The 24,361-nt window shown below is 43.4% G+C and overlaps 2 protein-coding genes across 9 annotated transcripts; one reads left to right on the forward strand and one right to left on the reverse strand.

Moving 5' to 3' along the window:
- The first annotated feature begins 107 nt into the window (after positions 1-107).
- gammaCOP (coat protein (coatomer) gamma) lies at positions 108-5,200 on the forward strand. 2 transcript variants are annotated; one of them, XM_065496790.1, is made up of 13 exons: positions 108-311; positions 376-506; positions 557-784; positions 841-1,140; positions 1,366-1,608; positions 1,662-1,811; positions 1,870-2,083; positions 3,094-3,599; positions 3,707-3,721; positions 3,849-4,206; positions 4,262-4,356; positions 4,683-4,920; positions 4,977-5,200. In XM_065496790.1, the coding sequence occupies exons 1-13, from the start codon at positions 269-271 to the stop codon at positions 5,105-5,107; spliced, it is 2,652 nt and encodes an 883-aa protein (XP_065352862.1). In that variant the 5' UTR covers positions 108-268; the 3' UTR covers positions 5,108-5,200. The 2 variants fall into 2 exon arrangements, with proteins under 2 accessions (XP_065352862.1, XP_065352863.1); XM_065496791.1 differs by lacking the exon at positions 3,707-3,721.
- Positions 5,191-23,855, reverse strand: Npc1a (Niemann-Pick type C-1a). Of its 7 annotated transcripts, none has more exons than XR_010575726.1 (26): positions 23,592-23,855; positions 15,053-15,269; positions 14,672-14,848; positions 14,458-14,620; positions 14,274-14,406; positions 13,954-14,152; positions 13,697-13,813; positions 12,958-13,083; positions 12,584-12,900; positions 12,326-12,531; positions 12,079-12,270; positions 11,827-12,025; positions 11,461-11,773; positions 10,949-11,076; positions 10,804-10,893; positions 10,584-10,748; positions 10,367-10,530; positions 10,042-10,151; positions 9,395-9,543; positions 9,149-9,342; positions 8,863-9,094; positions 8,618-8,806; positions 8,414-8,501; positions 7,901-8,134; positions 6,431-6,702; positions 6,016-6,151 (listed from the first exon to the last, which is right to left on the reverse strand). XR_010575726.1 is itself a non-coding variant. In XM_065496786.1 (26 exons), exons 1-26 carry the CDS (start codon positions 23,694-23,696, stop codon positions 6,143-6,145), a joined length of 4,335 nt encoding a protein of 1,444 aa, XP_065352858.1. In that variant the 5' UTR covers positions 23,697-23,855; the 3' UTR covers positions 6,016-6,142. The 7 variants fall into 7 exon arrangements, 4 of the variants coding, with proteins under 4 accessions (XP_065352857.1, XP_065352859.1, XP_065352858.1 ...); XM_065496786.1 differs by having other exon boundaries at positions 6,584-6,702; XM_065496785.1 differs by lacking the exon at positions 6,431-6,702 and having other exon boundaries at positions 5,191-6,151.
- Positions 23,856-24,361: the final 506 nt, after the last annotated feature.

Here is a 24,361-nt window from a genome sequence, read left to right on the forward strand (position 1 = left end):
GTTGGTGAGTGACCACAGAACTTCTTTGCCTGCGTACGCCTGCGCCTAAGAGTGAACAAGAGCTTAGATGGTTCGAGAAACCAGGTGTAGAGGGTGTTGTATCGTCAGACGTCAGTGCCAAACAAGCGTAGGCGTGTCAATTTTGACGTGTAAATTTACATGACGATAACTAAAGGGTCTAAATATTTCCAAGTCTAGGGGTTTTCGTAGTAAAAAGTTAATTTCGTTAGAGAAAAATCTCCGCCGGTATTATTTTCTTTCCTCTAGAATGATTGGGTTCAAAAGGGACAGCAAAAAAGACGAGGAAGATGGTAAGTTTGGAAAAAATATTATGAACTCCATTTTTGACAATCTGCGGTCTTTAACTTTTCACAGGAGGTGGAAACCCCTTCCAGAACCTGGAGAAAACCACCGTCCTGCAAGAGGCAAGAACTTTCAACGAGACGCCGGTCAACCCAAGAAAATGCACTCAAATTCTCACCAAAATTCTTTACATCCTCAACCAGGTTTGCTCAAACATTTTTATAAACAACAGAAATTATTAACTTTCTCTAAGGGTGAGATCCTGGGCACTGTTGAAGCGACCGATACCTTTTTCGCAATGACCAAGCTGTTCCAATCGCATGACGTCATTTTGCGCCGAATGGTCTACCTGGGCATCAAAGAGCTCGCACCCATCGCCAAGGACCTTTTCATCGTCACCTCGTCTCTGACCACCGACATGACAGGTCGTGAGAACCTTTACAGGGCCGCTGCCATCAGGGCACTCTGCAGCATCACTGACGTAATTTCCATTTTTTACCCAACGTGGTAATTATTTTATTTAGAATTAATTCTCAGGGCAACACGCTCCAGCAATCCATCGAGCGTTACATGAAGCAGGCAATCGTGGACCGCAACGCAGCCGTGAGCAGCGCCGCCTTGGTCAGCAGCCTGCACATGACCCGTTTTGCCGGAGAAGTGGTCAAGCGCTGGGTCAACGAGGCGCAAGAGGCCATCAACACGGACAGCATCATGGTGCAGTACCACGCCCTCGGAGTGCTCTACCACATCAGGAAGACAGACCGACTGGCCGTGACCAAACTGGTGGCCAAGCTGACCAAGTCCACCATGAAGTCGCCCTATGCCCTCTGCATGCTGGTGAGAGAAAATAAATATGGGGGACTCACACTTTCCGCTCACTCACACTTCTCGCTCTGATGGGAAGATTCAATGTTAATCCCTATCCTAGCGAGAAGTGTGAGTTGGGCCAAAATGGTGAGTCTGCCATATTCACTTTTTGACTCAGGGTTCAGACTGGTCGATGATGTGAATTTCATCAAATTATCTTGTGTGTTCTTTGAAAACCAATAATTTCACTTTTAGATTCGAATCACGTGCCGTCTGATTGAGGAGGACGATGTTGGAACCAACTCGAAGCTGTTTGAATTCGTGCAAAGTTGTCTGCGCCACAAAAGCGAGATGGTCATCTACGAAGCTGCGCACGCCATCGTGAACATGAAGAAGACAGGCGCCAGGGAGCTTGCGCCAGCAGTCAGCGTGCTTCAGCTCTTCTGCTCCTCCTCCAAGCCAACCCTTCGATTCGCTGCCGTCCGCACCCTCAATAAGGTGAGGGTGGTCATTTAATTATTATTATTAAGTGAATCAAATGTTGCGTTCAGGTGGCTATGACGCACCCAGCAGCGGTCACTGCCTGCAACCTGGACCTGGAGAGTCTGATCACCGACGCAAATAGGTCCGTCGCCACCCTGGCCATCACCACTCTGCTGAAAACGGGCGCTGAATCGTCAGTGGACCGCCTAATGAAGCAGGTATAAGCTACTTATTTTATTTAAACAAATTTTTTAGAACAAGTCATTGGATTTTTAGATATCGAGCTTTGTGAGCGAGATCAGCGACGAGTTCAAGATTGTCGTCGTGAAGGCCATCAGAGCGCTTTGTCTTAAGTTCCCTCGCAAGCACTCTGTGCTCATGAACTTCCTTTCTGCCATGCTGAGGGATGAAGGTGGCCTGGAATACAAGGCTTCCATTGCCGACACCATTATCACCATTATTGAGGAAAATCCTGAAGCCAAAGAAACTGGTAAATTAAAATTTCTTATTATCGTCTACGGTTATAATTTAGTATTTTTCATTATATCGCGATGAACAAAACAAATAGCTGAACAGAAACACGCAATCCTAATGGTCTTCAAAATGCTGCTTGAATTCCTAAAATTACCTTTACGTACCTGTACATAAAAATTCGAAAATCTAAAATAGCCAAAATGTGTTCCATTCAAATATCATAAATAGGGGGTTCCTGTTTTTCCACTTTTTTTAAGAAAATCGCAGTGAAAGACAAAAAATCAAGAATATTTTATATAGGACAATATTTGTGTAAATTTCAATTGGATATGTTTGAATTATAATAAATTTAGACTATTCAAAGTCGTGGTCAGGGGCTGAGACCCAGCCCTTGTGCCCCTGGGGGCTGATTGTTTTAGTTAAATTAACGTTTGTTCAGACATGAGCGATCTTGGTGTCGATTCACATGCTTTTCGTCACGAGAAACTCAATTCTGGACTTAATTCCATCGAAACTCCCTTCCAGAACTGGTTTACCATCAATATTACGACCATAGGAGAGTGAGATATGATGAAATTAAGTCCTTAATTGAGTTTCTCGTAGCAAAAAACATACTCAACGATTCCAAAGAAGGCACAAAAGTTGATTTAACTGGAAAATTCCATTCCCGGGGGTCAGGGGGTGGGTCTCAGGCCCCGACCATGACCTCAAAAAGTCTGAATTAATTATTTTAAATCAAAATTGGTTCGAAGCATTTCGAAATCTACACAAAAATCCCCTTTCTAAATAATATCGTTTTTCAGGTTGCAAAAACACGTTTTTTTATACTTTATTGACTTCGATTTTCTCATGTACTAGGATAAGCGCGCTTATTTTGAAAAATTAGACCAGTTTTTTGTAATCCTCACCATAAACCCATGAAGGGCATCATTTGGACCGCATTTTTATCACCAATTTTTTTTATCTAGCTCAATTAAGGCAAATATTTAAAAAAAATCATTAAATTGCAACAAATCAAATTCCCAGGTCTGGCTCACCTTTGCGAGTTTATCGAGGACTGCGAGCACACGAGCCTGGCGGTGCGAATCCTGCACCTGCTTGGCAAGGAGGGGCCGCGCACCAAGCAGCCGTCTCGCTACATCCGCTTCATCTACAACCGAGTGATCCTGGAGAACGCGCCGGTCCGCGCCGCCGCCGTGTCCGCCCTGGCCCAGTTCGGCGCTTTGTGTGCCGACCTGCTGCCCAACGTGAAGGTGCTGCTGGCCCGCTGCCAGATGGACACGGACGACGAGGTCAGGGACCGCGCCACCTACTACAGCGTCATCCTCAACTGCAACGACGCAGTGCTCAACAACCGGTTCATCGTGGAGAACACGCACCTCAGCCTGCCCACCCTGGAGAAGTCGCTGCACCAGTACACCATGCAGCCTTCCGAGACGCCGTTCGACGCCAGGACCGTGCCGGTCGCGGCCATCTCGCCTTCCGAAGAGGCCAGGTTGGCTGCTGCCGAGGAAATCAGCACAAAGCCTAAGGTATTAATTTCTTCTACGATGTTTCAAAATCCTCCTGCTGTCAAAATATTTCTCTCTTTTTGTATGTACTATTTTCCTTGCACTGATTTTTACTATTTATTTGGCAGGTGGCAGTTGCCCGTGTGAGTAAAAAAATCTGTTTAATTTCGCTCCACAACCCTGTTGTGTTCAAACCTTTCCGACTCGCTCTCTTTTATTTATTTGTCCTAACCACAAAACCTCTTTTTGAGCTCATTTTCGATATTGTAGGCTGCGATCGCAACCATGACGAGAGAGGAGACGTACGCCGAAAAGCTGAGAAACATCCCGCAACTGGCCGCGCTTGGTCCTCCTTTCCACTCGTCGCCGGCTGTCGACCTCACCGAGTCCGAGACGGAATATTTGGTCAAGTGCGTGAAACACGTGTACGAGCGTCACCTGGTGTTCCAATTCATCTGCACCAACACGCTGAACGACCAACTGCTAGAAAACGTGCGCGTGCATCTAGACCCTCTGCCAGAAGGTTTCGTGGTCGCCGCCAACATCCCCTGTCAAAGGCTACCTTACGGCGAAGCGCAGTCGTGCTTTACAGTTCTCACATTCCCTGATGTGCTCGCCATAAGCGTTGGTAACATTCAAAAACCAGATTTTTGTTTCCAAGCTTCTAAACTTGGCATTTTTAGGTTCATTTGGTGCCGTCATGAAATTCTCTACCAAAGACTGCGACCCAGCAACTGGACTTCCTGACTCTGACGACAGCTATGATGATGAGTACATGGTCAGAAATTACTTCCATCTTTTTAACCAAAATATTTTTCGCTAATCTTCAAACTTGTTTTAAATAACTAGAGCTTTACAGATAGTTAAATCGAAAAATCCACTATTCAACACCCATAAATTTCTATTTTACTTACAGAAATAATCTTGCAATCGTTTATAAAATACAGCTATGTGGCTTTGATAGGTTAATGACAAGCGCGGCCATTTGCATAATTTTATATTTGCAAATAAAAAAAATAAAAAACCTTGAGAGACGTATTAATTTCAAATTAAAATATAAAGAGACCGATTTAATTTGCTTTTTGTTTCTTGTTATATTTATAGTTGGAAGATTTGGACGTGTCTGTTGCCGATCAGATGCAGAAGGTGGCCAAGGCAAACTTTGCTGCCTCTTGGGACGAGGCAGGCGATGAGAATGAGCTTGAGGACGTGTTTGCCCTGACCAGCATGCAAACCCTGGACGAGGCGGTGAAAAACATAATTCAATTCCTTGGAATGCAGCCCTGCGAAAGAAGCGATCGAGTGCAAGAAGGGAAATCTTCTCACACGCTCCTGCTATCAGGTTCGTCTCGCTCGTTGCAGGTTTATTTACTACTATAATAATCACTGCGTTTGCAGGGGTGTTCCGCGGAAACCACGATGTATTGGTGAGGGCGAAATTGGCCCTCTCGGAAGGAGTCACCATGCAGCTCGCCGTGAGATGCTCCGATCCGGAAGTGTCGGAATTAGTCACAAATTCGGTCGGTTAGAATGCTCCTCACATTACCAGCGCTGATTGATTGATTCAAGATTTATATATAAATTATGTTAGCGAAACTATTCAATAAAACGCTTTGTTTTAACATACACGTTTTTATTATAAATTCAGTACATTGATAATTGCCTCAAGTCTAGAATTCGCGACTGGCGCTCTTTACAAAAGAAGTAAGCATGACGATAAGTCTCATTAATACGAAATGTTGGAAAAATAAATACATGCGCACGCAATTAACATATATATATGGAACGGATTTAGCATTACTTACCGGTTTAAGCAGAGGAGTTGAAAACGAAACTAAAGGATATTTGGCAAGTGGATAGACTTAGAAATGAAATCAACAAAATGGAGGGAAGCCTGATTATTTCCGAGGCCAACAAAATATTACACCTAGCAAGTCTCTAATGGTCCCTTGAATATTGCTCACCCTGCGCAAAAATTGGAAGGGCGGCAAGCAAGGAAAGAAGTATCATAACTCGTTGGTTGCTGGTTTATTCCTCTATTATTTTTGGATTTCCTCTGTTTGGTCGAAAAATATTATATATTATATATGTGTTGATTGATTACTTTGAAATATGTTGATGAACCCTGCACAAACGATCAACCAGCGTTTCCTTCAAGTCGTGATAAAAAGTAACGCAATCACAGCAAAACGCTCAGCATTAATAGATTTCAAACAGTGTGTATAATCAACTATTTTTCGTTGCTGCTTACAGTCTAAGAAGCATAAATACTGTTCCGTTCAACGTCATATAAAATAACGAGAGAAGTTTTCACTGTGTTTAGCATTCAGTTTTGTCCAGCACGCACACTTTTTAAAGAAAGACGCACAGCTTTTCTTTTCAGTCTGAATCAGCATCGAAGGCGACGGCGTTCGGATTCTGTGATGTGTTGGTGGTGGTGGTGGCCTCTCCATTGCTGATGGAGGACGAGGAGGAACTGGAAATTAGTTTCTCGTGCTGGTCGCCCTGACTGCCGTCCTCGACCAGGGTCGTTCCCTCGGGACTGTGTCGTCGTCGCTGAGGGATCAGTCCGCCTGTACGGGGCCAACAGCAAAAATTCAGCTTGTTTAGAACAAACAACTCGAGCGTGTAAACGAGCTAATAAGCGTGGTGAGAGTAGCAGACATTTTTGGTAGGTGTCATTCCTGGCATTTGAGACAGTGTGTTAAAAGCGTGAGTGCTTGCTTCACTTCTGATTGAAGAGCAGGAGGATGTGCTTGCTTGCCAGCTAACAATTAATTGAAGGCTTTCTCTGATTGTGAGAGTAATTAGCTAAGCTTCGTTGGGTGTGTGTGTTTGTCAAGTCTCCCTACCTTCCCACGCATTTTGTGCGAAGGGGGCTGACCTTTGGGACACTTAATTTTGCGATAGATCAATTTTTAAGCAACGGATTTGAGCGTGCTCATATGCACGGTCCCAGGGGTTCGGCAGCCCCCTTCGAAAGGTTGTTCAGGGCTGTGCAGGACCTCTTCCCGCGGGACGCCGGCCACGTCGACTGTTGACGAGGTGTGCGGGGTGCCTCCCTCGATGGCCGACTCCTCCCTCGCTTTATTGCGCCTCGCCTGACTGCGGTTTACGTTTGGTCCTATCGCAACACCAAGTTTTTTAGCACGCCGACCACAAAACGCATACAGACATTGAATAAGCCACACCTTCACTTTTTATCAAGCGGCAGTATTGCTTTGCGTTTTGATTCGGCAGAGGCTGGATTTTTGCAACACCGAGAATTAGGCGGCTAACAAGGAGAGCTAATATAATAATGTATTTTTCGGCATCAGACGTGAACACTTTAGTAATGCAAACACGGAAAAGTTTTGCTTTCATATTACGGACTGGACAAGTTAAAAAAAAATCGATTTAAAAAACCAAATTTGGTTTTATTACAATGGTTTTTGGTATAATAGATTCTTGAAGAGACAAATCGATTGGTGGGTCATTTTCGACCGAAAACCCAATTGATTTTTTTTATCAAAATGAGGTCAATTTGGGCCAAAAAAACATTAAAATTTAACGAATAAATATAATAAACTTGAGTTACAAATAATTATATTTTTATTTTGTGTAAGATGGTGAAATAAAAAAAAAAACACGGAAGTGCCCGTAGGACACCATTACTAATACTACTTAACTTATAATTTCATGTCTGATGCAAAGTAATACATTTAATATCGGTGGCATATTTATGTGGGAGTTTCCTTGAAATAACACGATTTAGCCACCTAACAATCGGCAATGTAAAAAAATAACAGTTAGCCTCTGCCAATCACCAACATGTAAAATTAGTCGACAGATAGGCAAAAACAAGGTGTGCATAATTGAACCAGATAAGTGTACGAAAATTAAATGGCGGAAGACTCGAAATTGAAGTGAAAACAAAAATAAACGACTGTTAAGTCTTTCCTCCAATCCTAGCAATGTAAAGAATAAGACAAGGCAAGCCTACGATTAGTTCCCGACTGCGCATGCGCATTCTAGGCCTCTTTGTTTAGGGTGTATCGGGTGTATCTGAGGGGGGAGCCAATCAGAGGCGAGAAAAGGTGTTTTCCCCAATGGCCGCCATGTTTGCGCGAAAATTTCTCGTGCGCTTGCCTTGATGCAAGATTGAAGATTGGACAAATATGTGTTTGTTTAGCGAAAAATAACGACAAGCCTTCAATTGAAGCCCTCCTACCTCCAAATACAAATAAAAAAGAAAATTTACTCCAGGAATGTTAGTAAAAAAAAGTGTTTTAAAACGAATTGTCTGCAGTACAGTTAGTTAAAAAGGATAGTCCTGTGCTTACCTCCAGCTGTTAATTGCAACTCGGAATAAACCAGGTCGGGGCTGTTTGGCGCTTCGTTTACAACAACGGGCGAGTGGGAGAAAAAGTTGGCGGGATTGCTTTGACTGGGTAATTCATCGTCGAGGATAAAGTCGTCGAGCAAATCCTCGATGGGAGCTCTTTTCGGAGGGGCGCGAAGCCTCCTCGAGGACACCATGGACAAACTGCCCAGGAAGGATTTGGGAATGGGGGGACCTGGTTTATGTCAGTCGCAAATCGACACCACGACCAAAGCAGCACAAGAAAGAGAGAGAAACAGAGACAAAAGAATCAGTAATCACACATGCCGATTTGCGGTGATTTCCGAATGCGTGAAAGCGCGTTAGTCAGTGATCTCGGTTATTTACAGTAACAGGGTGCGCATAATTCACGACTTATGGATTGCTTGCTACACAGAGAAATGGCATTTATGAGCACCCTGCACTAGCCAATGATGGGTGTGAGTTGAGGAGAGGAATAAAAATGTTCACTTACCGATATACGAAAGGAGAACAGGCAGCAATATGAGACCATGTGCGGCTCCGACCAGCACAATGCCCAGATACATTCTAAAGTAGAACACCTGCACAAATAAAATTTGATTTGTTACCATTACAGTTCGATTTTAAACAAAAAGGAAATTTTTTTCTCCTGCACTTCTGGCTGAGACCTTGAGTAAATTGAATTTTTTATATTTACCTGGAAAATTTGGCTTTTGGCAAAAGCGAGCACGATGATGCCGCCAAATTTGGTAAGCGTAATGCCTGAAAAGACAGAGGAGCCCATGTTCGTGAGGCAATCTGCTGCTCGCCTAATTCTATTTGCTTCCGTGGAAACGGAGAAGGAATGCACCAAGTGGCTGCAGAACTCGACCGAGATTCCCAGCGCCTGCAAGCAGATGCGATGAGTCCAATTTCGAGCGGAATGAATTTATTGCAATTTACCATGACGAGGTTGACGAGGGAGACCGCGTTGAGGGAAATGCCCCACCAGAACATCATGCCGCCGAGGTTCGTCACGATCATGATGATGGTGATGAGCACGACCAGCGAGCTGAAGATGTCCAGTCCCATGAGGAGGAAGGTAACTATGAAAATGGCACCAACAGATATGCCCAGAGACTTAAGAGTGTCTGGCCACATGGTCAAGTACTGCTCGTAGAACACGTAGAAGACGCTGTTGACAATCAAATTAAATCTCACGTTGGGACATTGAACGCGACTAGAATACCTGTAGGGGAAAATCTGGATGTCGCTGTTTCCAGTTTTGTCGCGGATCATTTCAGTCAGGTTGGCGCTGATTTTGCGCGCCTCACGCATTGCAGAGTAATAATCTTCCGACGTCTTGAGAACCGAGTGGTAAGCCATGAAATAGCTAGCACCGACGATTGCCTCTTTGTTTTCATCGAGTTCGTAGTTGATGGCCTGCACGAAATGCGATCAGGAAAGGTTCTTGCCAAATAAGAAGCTAATTTACCTGTGAATACGCTGCATGTCCACCTTTGGAACAGATTGCAGAGGGGTTGTCATCGAGGAAAAATGGCAGGTATTCGCTGAACGCGGAGGGCTCTGGCCGTTTAGTAGCCTCGATCAGAGGAATTTCACATGGTACGCAGCCAAATGGAACTGTAGACAGTATTACAAGAGTTAGTTGCATCTCTCCCACGGTAGATTTGCTTTTTGTTGGTGTTAGGATGGTTAGATGGTGTCAAAATAACCTAGTTTGAAGGAAAATGTCCGGAAAAAATCACCCTGATCTGCCCAAAATGTCATTCCTGCGCGCCCTGAGGGCTTCTAAAGGATCAAATTACACTTAGCTGTTTTAACGGCATGCAAATCTTGCAATTTGAACCAAAACCGAGCCAACCACTGGTTACAAAAGGGAATTGACTGATTTGAGGGCTACCCTGACACCAGTTTTCAATTTCCGACGGTCTTGTCTGACCTCATGATTGATTCAAAGCATATATTTAGGGTTTAAAATCAACCTATAGAACTCGAGGGCATCTCATTAGATTCTCTGATTTTCCTAGATTTAACCCTGACGTTCCTGGAAAACGGTCTCTCATTTTTCCATCAAACAACGGTGCTCAACTAAAAATTGAAATATTCATTGAGACTCACCACTATTGTCGCAGTGTGACCCATTTGCATATTTTTTACAGCAAGAGGAAGATGCTGACCAGTCAAAGTAATCATCAATCCAGTTTGAAGGCGGCCTTGCAATGTACGAGCTGCAAAAGGAAAATTGCCATTAAAAAAATCTCGACCAATCACTCATAGAAATTTTACGATTCTGGTGAATTCTTTGCATTTGTAACATAGCTTTGATTTTTATTTGTGTGCATTGCAATTGGGGGGCATATTATTAGAATCTAACATATCTGATGTATATATGACCTCGCCAAAAGTCAATAAAGATTATTATTATTAATCACTGGTTTTTTACCTGGACGGTATTTTTGAGGCAGAGTAAATCTGAGTCATGAGCGAGTCAGGGTTGCAGAAAAGCCCTCCGCACAACGAATTCTGCACTTCTGGTTTGCTGTAGTTCAGTCCTGAGGTCGCGACAAAATAAACCGGAGGCCCGATCGACAGAGAACGTTTCAACTCCTGGTAAAAATGGGTTAGTTTTGTTCATTTCTTTAAAAGATGATGGTAATTACCTGGAAATACTTGAGTACGTAAGAGTCTTCAGGCATGGACAGTTCCTGGTCCAAGCCAACTTCGATGTAGGGCAGCACCGCGAGTGACGAGCAGAGCCAAGCGTAGAAAGTCACGGTAACAAATGCTCGCACTTTCTTCTTCATTAAGAATGGCACATACAGCTCCTGAGCAATAAAGAAATTAGCGCCAGGGAGAGAATGCTTTGCGCAAACTTCTTACTTTGAACATCTTGTAGAGGATTCCCTCCGAAATAACTCCATCATCCTTCCTGGACGCGGTTTTGAAGCAGAAAACGTCCAGTCGGTTAGCCTGAAAGTCATTTCCAGATTAATCAAAATTTGAAATTAAATGCTAGCAGCCATACCCGTTGCCTCTCCATGTCCAGAGTGAGAAGACTGACAAAGCAGGTGATTTGGAACAAAAAGTCGAGCAGGAGCGCCATGCCAGCGTATAGGGCAAAAGCTCGCACCGCTGGCATGTCAGACAGGGCACCTAAAGTGTTACAATATTTGTCTTAAAGGTCTTTTTCTTTAAAAATGCAATAATTCTTATTAGATAAAGATATTTAACTTTAAAAGACAAATCGATCGATAATCCGGAAAATTTTAAAATTGCTCATGAACCATTTTTGTTAAGAAAAAATAGTAAAATTGTTTTCTTTATGTTTTGGTAATAAAAAATGACGAAAGAAAATTTTAAGTTTTTTTTTCTCTAAAATGAACCATAAAAAATTACAAAGCTCAGAATTATTTCCGGTACGTCAAAAATAACCCAACAATCGATTTGTCTTGTTGATCAGTGTCTGTGTCTACAAACCATATTTAAGCTAAATCTATTTTTAAGTAAATTTTGATATTTATTCATCTAAAAACTGACCTAAAAAGAAGCAAGTCGCCTCTGAAGCACTGGTGAGCAGCAAGGACGGTCCGACCTTGCCGAGAGACCTACTGACAATCTCGGAAACAGGCTCTTGGGGCCCGCCTCTGGGACTTTTGGCCATGTCTCGTTGGGTGCTCTGGACAAGGATGAAAATGTTGTCGACGCCGACCGCGAGGACCAGGAAGGGAATGACTTCAATGATGATCAGAGTGGCAGACACTCCGATGTAGCCGAATATTCCAACCGAGCACGCCACCGAAGCCAGCACAATGATCACTCCGCCCAAACCAAGAGTGACTTTGGAGTCGACCTGGAGGGCAACCAATAAGGAATCAATGAGTTTAATTTTCCGTTTCAACTCACCAGCAGTCTGTCGCACGTTTTCATCTGCCCCAGAGCCAGGGCAATGTACATGAACATGATGCAGTACGACACGATAATGGTGCTGACGTCAGATTTTGAGCCTCGCTCCAGCTCGTCCTCGATCGATCTCTCCGTAGTGAACGCCACGTCAATGTACTTGGGCGCAGTGGCGGTCCAGTTCTGCATGTACTCAATCAGTCTGGAATTAGATTCGTGAGCAACACCAAATGACTTAGCTTGGACAAGGCTTACTTTCCCTCCCACTTTTTGGCAGGCTCAAGTTTGCTCTGATCGTAGTGGTTGTTGATCAAGAGAGTGATAATGAGCGCCTGCGCAGTCTCATACTTGGGAGGCGCGTTCTCGGGAGTCTCAAATCCGCCAAGAGCGATTGCCGGTTCGATGGGACCACCGTATTTGGCCAAGCAATTAGGATCGTAAGGATTTCTACAAAAAACCAGAAGTCAGAAAGGAAAAGCGACGTCATTAATAGGAAACTTACTGCGAGCAGGCAATCAGGTAGTCGAGATAGTTGACCACGTATTCCTTGTCGCCATCCTCCTCGGTGTTTGTCTCGTTGAACTTGTCCAAGTCATCTTGCCATATGCCCCAAACACTTTGAACGATGCATTGGTCTCTGGTTGCTTTGCCAGTGGCAAAAGGAGCATAGCAGATGTGCTCCAATCCTTCATTGGTTTCTTGGCCGAGCTGCAAACATCCTCGTCAAGACGTGAAATCGAATCAGACTCAAAACTCGTACCTTCAAAATGCCCTGCTGCAACTCCAACACTTTCAACATGAACTCCTCGTTGAAAACGGGACCAAAGGTGATGGGACCGTTTGATGTGTCGTGCACAATCTTTTCGAGGCCTACGGGACGCAGAATGATTTGTTGGGTCCTGAAGAACGGAGCGAATTTGGAGTCAAAGAATTCTCTTTCAACCCTGGATCTGCTCTCGGGAGCGGCCCACAACTCGACAGGATTGGTGGTGACGTTGGTGTACATGATTCCGTGTCCCAGAGTGACAATGGTGACCAAGCCAAGGAACAAGATGAACCACGGATGCTCCGCGCAGTCTAATCGGCAGCGTTTAATCACAAATAATGCAATTCTTCAGCAAGTATTTTACTCACATTTGCCCCAGGCGGTGAATCCTTTTTCCAGCAGCCTGTCAGTCATGGATCCCATGCGTTCCATAATGGATGGATTTCTGTACTCGATTGCGCTGTTTCCGGGCAATGTGTCCGCATTGGCGAAACCTTGAAGGAGATTTATTCATGAAATGGTGAATTCTGCATTATTAATACACAATTATTCAAATGTGTGCACGAGAGAATGCAAAGCTATGCAAGGATGGGCGTATCAGGAGATAAACAGTAGCAAAGCTCACACTTCTGGTCAAGCAGGGAACTAATTTCACCTGACATACTGTCTTTCGCCATAATTAAAAATAATAATAATAATAGCACGATGGAGTGTTTCCATTAGAGACTTGATATCAGCTGAAATTATTCAATTTCTCTATAACCTTGTTTGACGGATAAAGGCGAAACCAATTTCCCGGAAAATCTGGCTCTTTGAGAGAAATTAGATTATCTCTTTATCAAGTTGGAAAATAATGTCAAATCTCTCATGGAAACACCGTACAATAAGCCTTAATAAAACCCAAAAAAATCCAAACACATGTAAATATCTGTTATTGACGTATGCGTCACTAAAAATGCTGAAAACTGACAGTCCTAGTTGGATATTGTTTTAATTTCCGTCACCTAAATGACGGCTGCGTGTAGTTGAGAGGAGCACACTGATAGCATACGGTGGCAAGGCAAATATCAACGACACCAAAGTGCTGACTAATTTACACAGACATACTGGATCTGGTCGACTGCAAAGGACTTGTTTCCTCGTCGGCAGCCATTGCCATACGAGCAGAGGCTAACCGCTGTCCTACTGCCTGACACATCTCTTCGGCCCGCCTCGACCTGGGCACTGGGGCGCAATAATAGAATAGTACATTAACCGACAGTGACATGCTAGCCGAATATTCAATCATTTCCTACTGATTACAAGTACAGGTTTGTTTTTCTCTGCCAAATGCTACCGATATGATTTTTTTTCGTGCAACTTACCCGGCGATTCTTCTGATTTTTTGCCCAGGCAGCACACGGAGAGCAGGAAAATGGCGGTGCCGAGGATGAAGGTCACGATGACCCACCACGAAATGGAACCTAGGCCAAGGAAGGTGAACGGTATCGGCGGTGGGATTATGGGAGGAGCCGCAGGGCAACTCAGGTCGCAGTCAACGCAACTGCACTGGGTTGTTTCGTTCTGGAACACAAGTCGAAGATTGAATGAACAAAAATTTCACGGCATGCACTTACAAATTAACTATAAAAATCTGAAATTTCACAATGTCCGTTGATGCGCGACTTGAAATTGAGCTACTCACGTCGGCCTGTTTGTTGCAAGGCACCACCAGCGGATTCAGAGGTGAAATCACGTCGTCAGGCACCTCAGTGGCGATGTAATTGATTTGGAAGGGAACAAAAGCGCCAGTAGCATCACCCAGGAAATCGAACCACCTTGAAATAAACAATTAGACAGTGTTCATCGCCCTATCGAATAATAATTACTTCTTGTAGGTGCAGCGAGAGGCTCCCCAAACTCCACAGAGAATGTCCATTGCGAGCTGGCCAGCAGCGGGTACGTAAACGCCCTTGCACGAGTTGTAGGTGCCCTCCATGTAGTTGGTGGTGATGTGCAAATCCACTTCGTTGATGTAGTCCACGCCTTTGTCTGAAGATTGCAACAGTTAGAAACAAAAGCAACGCTCAACTCGAGACTTACCTGTCTTTTTTATTTCTTTTGCCACCAAAAACTTTGACTGCTCTGGGGCACAAGTCATGTCGCAGAAATGCCGGACAAAGTTGCGCTGACATGACGGACAACGGTTGATAAAGTTGGCTGCCATTTTCAAATTTGAATTCAGATTTTTAATCTGGTTCTTGTCACAGCAGGTAAGGACTGAAACAAATGGATCTCAATTAATATCTGGGGTCAAACCGCCCCATAAATTCTTAAATTTATTTTTTTCGCATTAAATGTGTACACTTTGGTTATTTTTTCATTCAAGGCTTTCAAGCAATTTTTTTTGGAAGACTGAAAAAACCAATGATAGATTCTTCTTGACAAAACGTTTGTGGGTAGTTAAAATATTTTGGCACTCACCAGGACTGGTAGTATCTTCCGGAATGAGGTGCGGGCACAATGTCTTGAGAATCTTAATTGACTCTTCATCTTCCAGAGATTTGGCAGTGCCATTGTAAACACAGTTTTTGATCTTGGTAAATTCCTTGTAGCATTCGCCGTACCAGGTGCAGTGGCCCGGTGTTTCCTCCGCTCTCTCTGTCGTTCCAAGGGATGTTGTTTCTTGACCCAGAGCTCCCTGCAAACACAAAATAAAGACGCATTAGCACTAATTATGAAAACAAATTAAGCAATGTGCCAAAATTACGGACGCCGAGTCCACTGACACTAGAGAAAGTTAGGCGGAGTTTCATAAGAGAAGCGGCACGTGGTCAAATGGTGTGTCTAACGAAATATCGAGCGGAGAGATTTGCATGGTCACAGAATTGTGGAAAGATGATAATCATTTTTGCGACGAAGCTGCTCTAGCAAATGAGCTGGCTGACCCAGTTGGCCCGAAGACTTGCAAAGTTCACGCGCGATTGTAAGGTTTTCGCAAAGAACAGTGTGAAGTGGGACACGTCCCCGCGTCCGCACCTTGTGACTTTTAACAACGAATTTAAAAAAAAAGCCGAAGGCAAGGACATTTTATTTAATTAGCAACGGGGGGAGACAATCGCTAGACGGATGTTCTCAGAGGGTCAAGGGTGAACACCCGCTGTTTCGACGTGTTGAAATCGAATTCAAATGTGAACTCAAGATGAAATTTGAATAAGGAAATGGAGTTTAAATAATATCTGCGCGGAAATGATACCAGGCTTAGTCTTGAAATAAAATATTTTCAATTTTTTTCCTCGTTCTGTTAGCCGTCTTTGAAACAAACATCCTCGCGTGATTTCCTTCGACATACGACCAGCTGTCTGTGACTCATTTTATAGTTCATGAAGTAAATGAGGCATGGGACCAAACATAGTAATAGTTAAAGGTGATCCACAGCAAAATGGCAGTAACGACTGCGGCATTTAAAAATAGGTCGTGTCATCTTAAATATCGAATATTTTCCTAATCAGATTTATGAATTATTGGTTTTTATTATCTAAAAATGTCACTAAAGGCCGCCCTCCTCAGTAAAAACAAAGGATCGATTGTTCGTTTAGTTTAATTAGAGCAAGGAAGAGCGAATCACGACCGCAAAAATAAATAAACACACATGTTTTACAGTTTAGGTGTTTTATTTTTAATTTAATTATCTTTGACACCCCGGGAAGTCTGGACACGACAATAACACGCGCGTCTGGAACACGTTACTGGCGGCGTGAAAACCCAGAGATAAAACCATTTGAAGTAATGGCGAATGCAAACAAGTACATTGCTTAAATGTTATAAGCTATCTCTGCGCTGCAATATGGCTACTTCCATTCTCATCAGCAAACCAGAATGTGTGGTTTGAGTCACACATGATATTTACTCTCTCTGGCGTGATCACAGAGGAAGTGAGACGAGTAATGTAAGCTGTGTGAATTTCACTGTGCGTCAAATCGAATAATCCAACGGATTCAATTAATTGAATTTCGTTAATTGCGTTAAGCAGACAAGAAGCCGCAAAATTCAAGCAATGCCGAATTTTTACACCCCCGCAGACTTACAAGTGTGCCGCAACACGACCCCAACCCGCTGCAGAGGGTTGTGCTACCCCCCTGGAGAGCGCTATTTCGGGAAAAATGTTCGTGACTCCAAGCACGGCACGGGAGCATGTGTGCGTAATTGGCGGCCGAGCAAAGAAAACAGCAGGCGCATGAAAAAAACATGAATGTTTTGCTTTTGAAGTTTCGAAAATGGCATTTTTATGAATATACAACTTCGTTGAAAAATCAAAATTGTACCTTCTGACGTCCTCTGCTATTGTCGCGTTCAATTATTGATGAGGGAAAGTATCGTGAACCAAATCAATTGATTCCATTTAGCAATGATTGCTTTAGATTGCATAATACCGCGGACTTGGTTTGAATTTCAAACCGCATGCGTCTATCCACCCGATCAAATATTCAATTCGATCAATCAGTTTGAAGAAAGGATCACGATATCTATCTATCTCTCAAGGGCGGCGCCACGACAATTGCGTGACGATGAAAAGAAACAAGTGAAGTGAGCTAAGCAGGCTGCAATAATTATGAACAGGCACAGCACAAGCCAAGGGTCACGCAGAGCCAGCCGTAAGTTGCCCTTCAAACGCGTAAAAATAATAAAACGACTGCGAAAAATGGAAATCGATGCTGGAGCTGCAGGCCTACATTGATTATGCACGCTTTGACCTCAGCCAGGCTTTAAGAAAAAGAGAAAAGATGCTAATTGCATTGAGCTAGGGCACGTGCGCGCGATTGCAAGTCGACGCGCATCAATTAATAAAAGCGGAAGATTTGCATCTGCTGTTGACGGATTCACGCCGGATGCGAGCGCGAGCGAGCACCCAAAACCTTGGTGGAGCGAAATCCGAAACCTGCACGGAGGAGAAGCTAAATTGGAGGCAATTAATTCGGCGGCGGCGACAGAGCATTGTCCTTGACGACTGACCAGCCGCCCTCTTGACCTTTGCAATTTGCGACGCGAACCGTAGGTTCAACTAGCCCCCGTGTATAATCAATAAAATAGAATTGTCCATTCGGCCGCAGACGTCTGATTTACTTTGAGAAGGCTCGCGTGGCATCACGTAGTCTCGCTCGTTGTATTCATCCCGCCCGACACGGAGCATCAATTCCGCAGGCAGACAAGACCTTTGTTGCTTTCTTGACCCGGCGGGGGTTAAAAGCTTGCCTTTAAGACAGACGAATTTCAGAATTTGTCACAAATGATGACGCGAGCCCTTCTTAATCAGTGCCAAGATAATTCAATGATTAAATTAGAAAAAAGCAGACAACTGCATTATTAAAAACGAGTCTCGACGTTTCCCAATTAGCGTGTAGAAAGATAAGGTCGGCCGAGCAATTCCAGACCGACATTAACCCAGACTCGCTCTGTGAAAAGGCTACATTCTCTGCTCGGCGCGTTGCACCCGAAAACCTAGGCAAACAGAAGTGCCCTTGAGAGCCGTCGAATGCGCCGGAGAGCAGCTCTTGCTAAAATTAAGTTTTATCTCGAGTGACGTCACAGCCGTGCATATTTATTTGCAACAAAGCGGCGTGCACCACGGGCGAGTAAGAGTTGGTCCTCTTTGGCACCAGAGAAATGAGTCACTGCGACCACTCAATCGATATCAACGCCGTGTTCTCCGCTCCGGCCAAGCCCGCGCAGCGAATTGCGTGTTGCCCTGCACTCAATGCTTTTTAAACTGTGCCTGCCGGTAGTGAGTGGCTTTTCCTTTGCTCACGGAAGCGTCCATCTTCATCAAAGCCCGATCAATTATTCCTTTTTACCTTAATGGGCACTTTTTACATTTAAAATTCATTTGCCGATGCAGCACTAGCATTTCAATGTTGACAGTGCTAAAAGATTCCTGTGGCAACGGCGATTGCCAGTAAGAGCTCACAGTGAAACACAAATTCGAGTGTTGCCAAAATCGCTCTATAAATTTAAATCAGACAAAAATTAAAATTCAACCCTTTGTCTGAAGTTACGGCAATCACCGCTGAACACAACGAATTGATTAAGAAGTGCCGATAATCTGCAATTTTTGGTTTGCACTTTGAACCTCTAGTAAAAGCTCTCCTTAGTGAAGATTTTTCGGGCTTTTCTCTCCCAAGTAACGTCTTAACATGTTGTGTGTCAGGAGAGGCGCTCTTTCTCACTTTTTCACCCTTCGACAATTCATTTATGTGATATTTAATTGTATTTTAATACAAACGAGAAGCGACCGTAGTTCTCTGGTTGGTTTTTGTAAGATCGAGACAGCAGCGCCACAGCGACAGCCAGTGAAAGTAACTTGTCGTTTTTTTTCTTGACTCGCTGTGTCGCTGCTGTCTCGAGTTGGCCAATCAGAGATGACCACATGCTTCTGATTTGTCGCCTGCGTTTTTGTTTACTCCAACAACTGCAAATTTCAGCAAGCCGACCGATCAATTTGGCTGCCTAATCTAATTTAACTCTCAGGAATCGTTTAACACTCAAAGAAAAATCCAGTGCTATTGCAAGAACATTTTTCGTTTATTTTACATTATCCTGAGTTTGAAAATTGGAAAATATAATCAAATCGTTTCTTACAAAAGATATTAAGCCCGCTGCAGTTAAAACAGATAATTATATTTTTTGATCAACACCTCTGATTACGGTGAACTAATCCCCTCAGGCCATAAATAAAAAATGTTATCGATTCAAGAAGTTCTTTTCGAAATCAGTTCTCCCTCCGAGAGCAAACAGTTCTAGAATGAATTTCCAGCCAAAACAGGCAGGTCAGTGCCTCTACTGTGAATAATGGAATAATAATGCCGTGCGCCCATCGCTGACAACTATTGTCACAGGCGACGAAATGCTGTTCATCGATCTTTCGTCGCCTATCTAGAACACGTATGCGGTGCGTGGCCTTACGAAAGCCACCACCATAACTGACAGAGCTGCTATAGGCGCAAAATTTTAGACTCTCCTACTCCTACAGTCCGGCCGAAAGGGCATCTGGATTTTGTTATTTGTCCGGGTTTGCATATAGGGTGGTCATGTCCTCTCCACAAGGCACAGCTTCCTGTCGCTACTCGGCATCCGTCCAAGCTACTTGGAATAAATATATACAGTATACTGCTGCGACTGGAATGCATCAGCAATCGAAACTCAAAAGACTACATTTCTTCATATAAAGTGTTTACTCAACAGTAGGAATTCTTTTCAACAACAAAAATCTAAATTATATCCTGTAATATTTCCAGTCCAAGAATCAAACAATAAATCCACAACGTCGAAATCGTTAATTGTGTTTCCCTTTGCGGGCTTTGCGCAATATGACATAAGGAAACAGATGGGTTGAGACGTGGTAAAATGTACACTGGTGACACCGAGATAAAGTCAGTTTACTTCTACAGCTTTCTTTGTATTTAATCTGTAACTCCAATGTACTGTTCTTCATGCGAGAGACGCAGAGAAAATTATCACACATAATATACGCCCATGATTCAAGTATGAAGATCAGTTTCCGGCGGGTGCCGGGTGCGTCATCGATTGGAGCATAAATCTGAATGTTGACACCAAATCTAAGACCGCAGCAAAATCAAATTTGCACGCACGCCTAGCAGTAAATTTAAATTTAGCCCGTGTGCGTCAAATGTGCAGATGGCTCAAGCGATTTAAACTTAGCATCGCGTCTGGACTCAGGAGAATCCGACAATATGCTCGATTCTAGGTCAGCGTCATCGCAGACAATATTACTTTCCACCCCTTTGGTCTGCGTGTGCATGCGACGGCTCGGGCAAATTGCACCGGCAGAAAGGGAAACGGGGCCGCGCGCCGCAGGAAAATTGGCTTCCACGGAAATTTTATGACCGCCGCTCGGTACGTGCTGGTGAGGGCGGCTAACTCGGCCTCGGTATTGTTTTCCTGCATCGAAACCACCACCATTATCGCACTGCTCATAAATGTAATGCAATTTTTAAAAGCATTAACCGTTTTTTTCTGCGCTTTGCATTCCAGCTTTCAGCCGGCCAACCGCTGATAACAAATAGCAGCAAGCCAAAAGCCGATAAGAAAAAATACTTTCCTGAAAATCGGCGTGAAATAAAAAAGAGGCCAGGTGTGCTATGCGCCCAATGTTGGGCGAATCGACACGAGAGATCGAGGATTTGACGCAATGAAGCTCGGTTTTATCGGAAGAGATAAGGCACGACGAGGCACACCTGGCCGAAAAATGAGTCAATCGCGTGGCCTGCGTATATATTTCGTCGGATCTCGGTATTTTCGCACGCATCTGCAGCTAAATCAAGCCGATGAGCAGTTTATTTATGGTCCAGTTTCCACAGATTGGGGCCGAGCTTGTCCAGTCATGCTCCGGCAGCCAAGTGTGTAATATTAGTAAGACCATCTAAATCGTTTTTTTTTCGAATTTTTCATTTATGTCACGCCTGGCAACACACATTATTTTCGATTGTGCTAACGCTGACAACACGGGTGCGCTAATCAGCAAAACGGAAAGTATGAAACTTGTAAATTACATCATCATGATTAGCAAAAAGCTAAAAATACGAGTCAACAGAAATTCAGGGAAATTCCCAGAGGTCACTTTATGCTTTCCAAGAGTCTTTACATTATACATATATATGATAATAAAAAAAGCAAAAGGAAGCTATTTATACTAATAATAAACAGAGCAACGCTTTAATCTTTAGCTTCGTATTTGAATTATTTATTACAGTATGCTTGAGTACCTTAATCAATTGAGCATTTCTGGAAACTGTCTTAAATTATTCTAGAACAGTTACCAAGAACTTGACTGTATTTTGATTTCGTGGGGCTGATAAGATTACGCACTAACCCGGTCGTCAATAGACGTGAGATTCGTTTCACTGACTCACTCACTGCAGCTTATTGTTGGGACAAAAAAATGCGTTACGTATTGCAGGAAACTGGATCCGCTCTTGTTGAGCAGTAGAAAGCGAATCGAGAGACGTCTAGAATGCTAGGCAGCCTCGCTGTTGTAACAACTTGTTTTTCCATACATTCATTTCTTATCCTTTGTAAACAAAATAACAAGAGTAATTAACAGCTTAATGCAAATGAAGCTTTGACGTTTTGTTTTGGTGATGGGGACGTTTAAGTTGGTCAGTTCAATAATAAAATACTTAGGGCATGTTAAAGTCAGCCAAATGGCAAGCTTTCAACTTGTTTGTCTTTATTCGGACTTGCAAACATAGGTCTAACATCTTAAAATTCTTCCCCCATGACATTGGGATCAAGTTTCATGGATGCAAATTTTTAATACGGCACTCACAAGGCGGAACATGTGACCAGAACGGATCAGTGTGCTCGATGATGACTAATCTATAATCTCGGCTACTTGCATCCTCCTGAGCGAGCACTTTTTCCACGCCACGCTTGCTATTTTCATATTGAGTGCTTCGGCTCTCATCAGCACAATTTGATTAGAGTTTGACGACTGGCTTCAAATGGGGTGCTGATAATCTCTCGGAGCAAAAATATATATCTTCTTAAAAAGAGAGCACATTATTTATTTGACCACCTTCTTTTCAAGGCGAATTTGAGCGGTACGCTGTCAAAAAGCGATCTATTTCAGCGCGGCGGAGGACCGATAACGTTCTGATTGGCCAGTGGTGGAATATTCCAATCATAACGGCCAAAATCCTCCGCCGCGAGAAAGTAGATCCGTTTTTTACATCTAAGAAAGTTTGGTTTTTGATAAAAATAATTCTTTTTTTTTGGATCAAATACATGTCAGCGCCAGTATTTCTGCAGTAAACAAAAATATCTCGATGGTGTCATTTCTGGCAGGAAATGTAGACAGCTCTGTTCTGTCTCAACAACTTCCTTTCATCCCTCACTGCGCCGTCAGCCCCGTTAAACACGTCCAAGGATTGATTACTCGCACAAAAACACGGTGTGTTTACTTTTTTCTCGGGCCAGACAAAGCCCATTAATTCAAGTTTAACGATTTTTAGTTAGTTCCTCCAACCGTGTCAATGCCAATGTTCCAAGATAAGAAAAAATCCGTGCTTGCCTTGATTGCTCTTAACCTATTTGTGTCAAAACGACTTCAAACGAGGTAGCCATCGACGCGGCGGAGATTGGAAACCTGAAAAGGCGTGGCCAAGGAAAAATTGAAAGATTCTTCTTGAAGAAAGAATGTGCCCGCGGCCGAAACGCGCGCGCGTAAGGAGCAATGAGCGTGACGACATTGAATCAGAAAGTACGCAACACTTGATTGCTGGTAAAATTATTTCAGTGTGTTTCATAAAGTTTTAAAATTTAGACTGTCAACAAATAACAATACATACATATTATCGTGTTTTAATGGCCATTTATAAGAAAATGTTACTAATAATACGGAAATTACCCGTCTAAATAATTATATCATTATTGATATTTTTGTCTATCGCTCAACGTCAAAACAAAATTTGATTCCGTTGTCATTCCTGGAGCTATAATTTCACGTGACTGAACCATGCAACCAAGCATCGACTTGATAAATCTGACTCGATTGTCGTCGACTCACTAAAATTATCTTTGTATAGAAATGACAGCGGGATAAGAGGAGACAAACAATCGTCAATAATTTTTCAGGTCAAAGTACGGAAAATTAATCAAAATGTGATGAGACCTTTCATAACTCCGGCAACCCTTTGTGTTATTGTGACAGGCCGGTGACACACCCCCTTTCACCTGCAACGACGCATTTATTTCGGGCCGAAACTCGTCTCGGTCGATTTCTCTGCGTGAAAGTGCAGTTTTATCGTCTGATACGCTCATCGCAGCAGCATACAAAGAAGGCGTACCGATTGCGGAATGCAAGTAAATGCTGGTGCCAAGGCGCCAACTGATGTACATATTTACAGTAAAATAATGCGGGGGGTTCTGGTTCTAGGTTCTGCGATAGTGGCTTAATTTCCTTGTTCACCATAAATATATTTCCTTGCGTAAAAAGACCACAACTCACCTTTGCGGAGAGGGCGAGGCACAGCACGACAAAACAGCCAGCGAGGTGACTGCGTTTCAAAGTCCTTGGACCACTTAGGGGTCTCTTTTCAGATCGGAACACCATGTTTCTCGAGCTGCGCCGCAGATGCAAGCTCCAGACAATGGGGTGGATGGTCCACAGCCGGCAAAACTTGACAATTAGAGGCGGTGAAGGCACAAAAGCTCCAGATCACGCTTGCATCAGTTCATTTTGCGAACTGACTAGCCAGGTCCTCACCGCGACGTTGTTTGGTTTACTTACTTGACTCACTCACTTCACTTTGAAGGCGCAAGGTGCTACGTAACGATTCACGGCATGGGTGGGGTGGGGTGGGGGGAAGATGGGATCTGCTGAAGTGGCAGCAGCAGTAGCGACAACAAAGTGACGTCAATCTGTTCGACCAATGGCATGCTCGTGGGTCATGTGGAGAGTAGCCCATTAGTTGGCTGATGATCGCCCGACTCAACGATATCGACGGCGGGAATTTTAAGGTGTCGGACTACTTTGATTGTTTCTAAATAATCATCATTGGGTTGTTTTTCATCTACAATTATGTTAATGTTGAGCAATAACAATTCAAAAATTATCAGCTTCTCACGTTATGCTATTTTCAATTCACTAAGCAGATTTTTCCGGCATTCTAAAAACTATATACATATGCAAATAAATTTCGAAAAAAATATCTCCCAGTCTCCTTAAATTTATTAGAAATTTTTTAGAGAAAATGTTCCATAGAATAATGAAATTTC

The sequence above is a fragment of the Cloeon dipterum genome, chromosome 1, assembly GCF_949628265.1.
Source record: "Cloeon dipterum chromosome 1, ieCloDipt1.1, whole genome shotgun sequence".
Classification (NCBI taxonomy): Eukaryota; Metazoa; Arthropoda; class Insecta; order Ephemeroptera; family Baetidae; genus Cloeon; species Cloeon dipterum.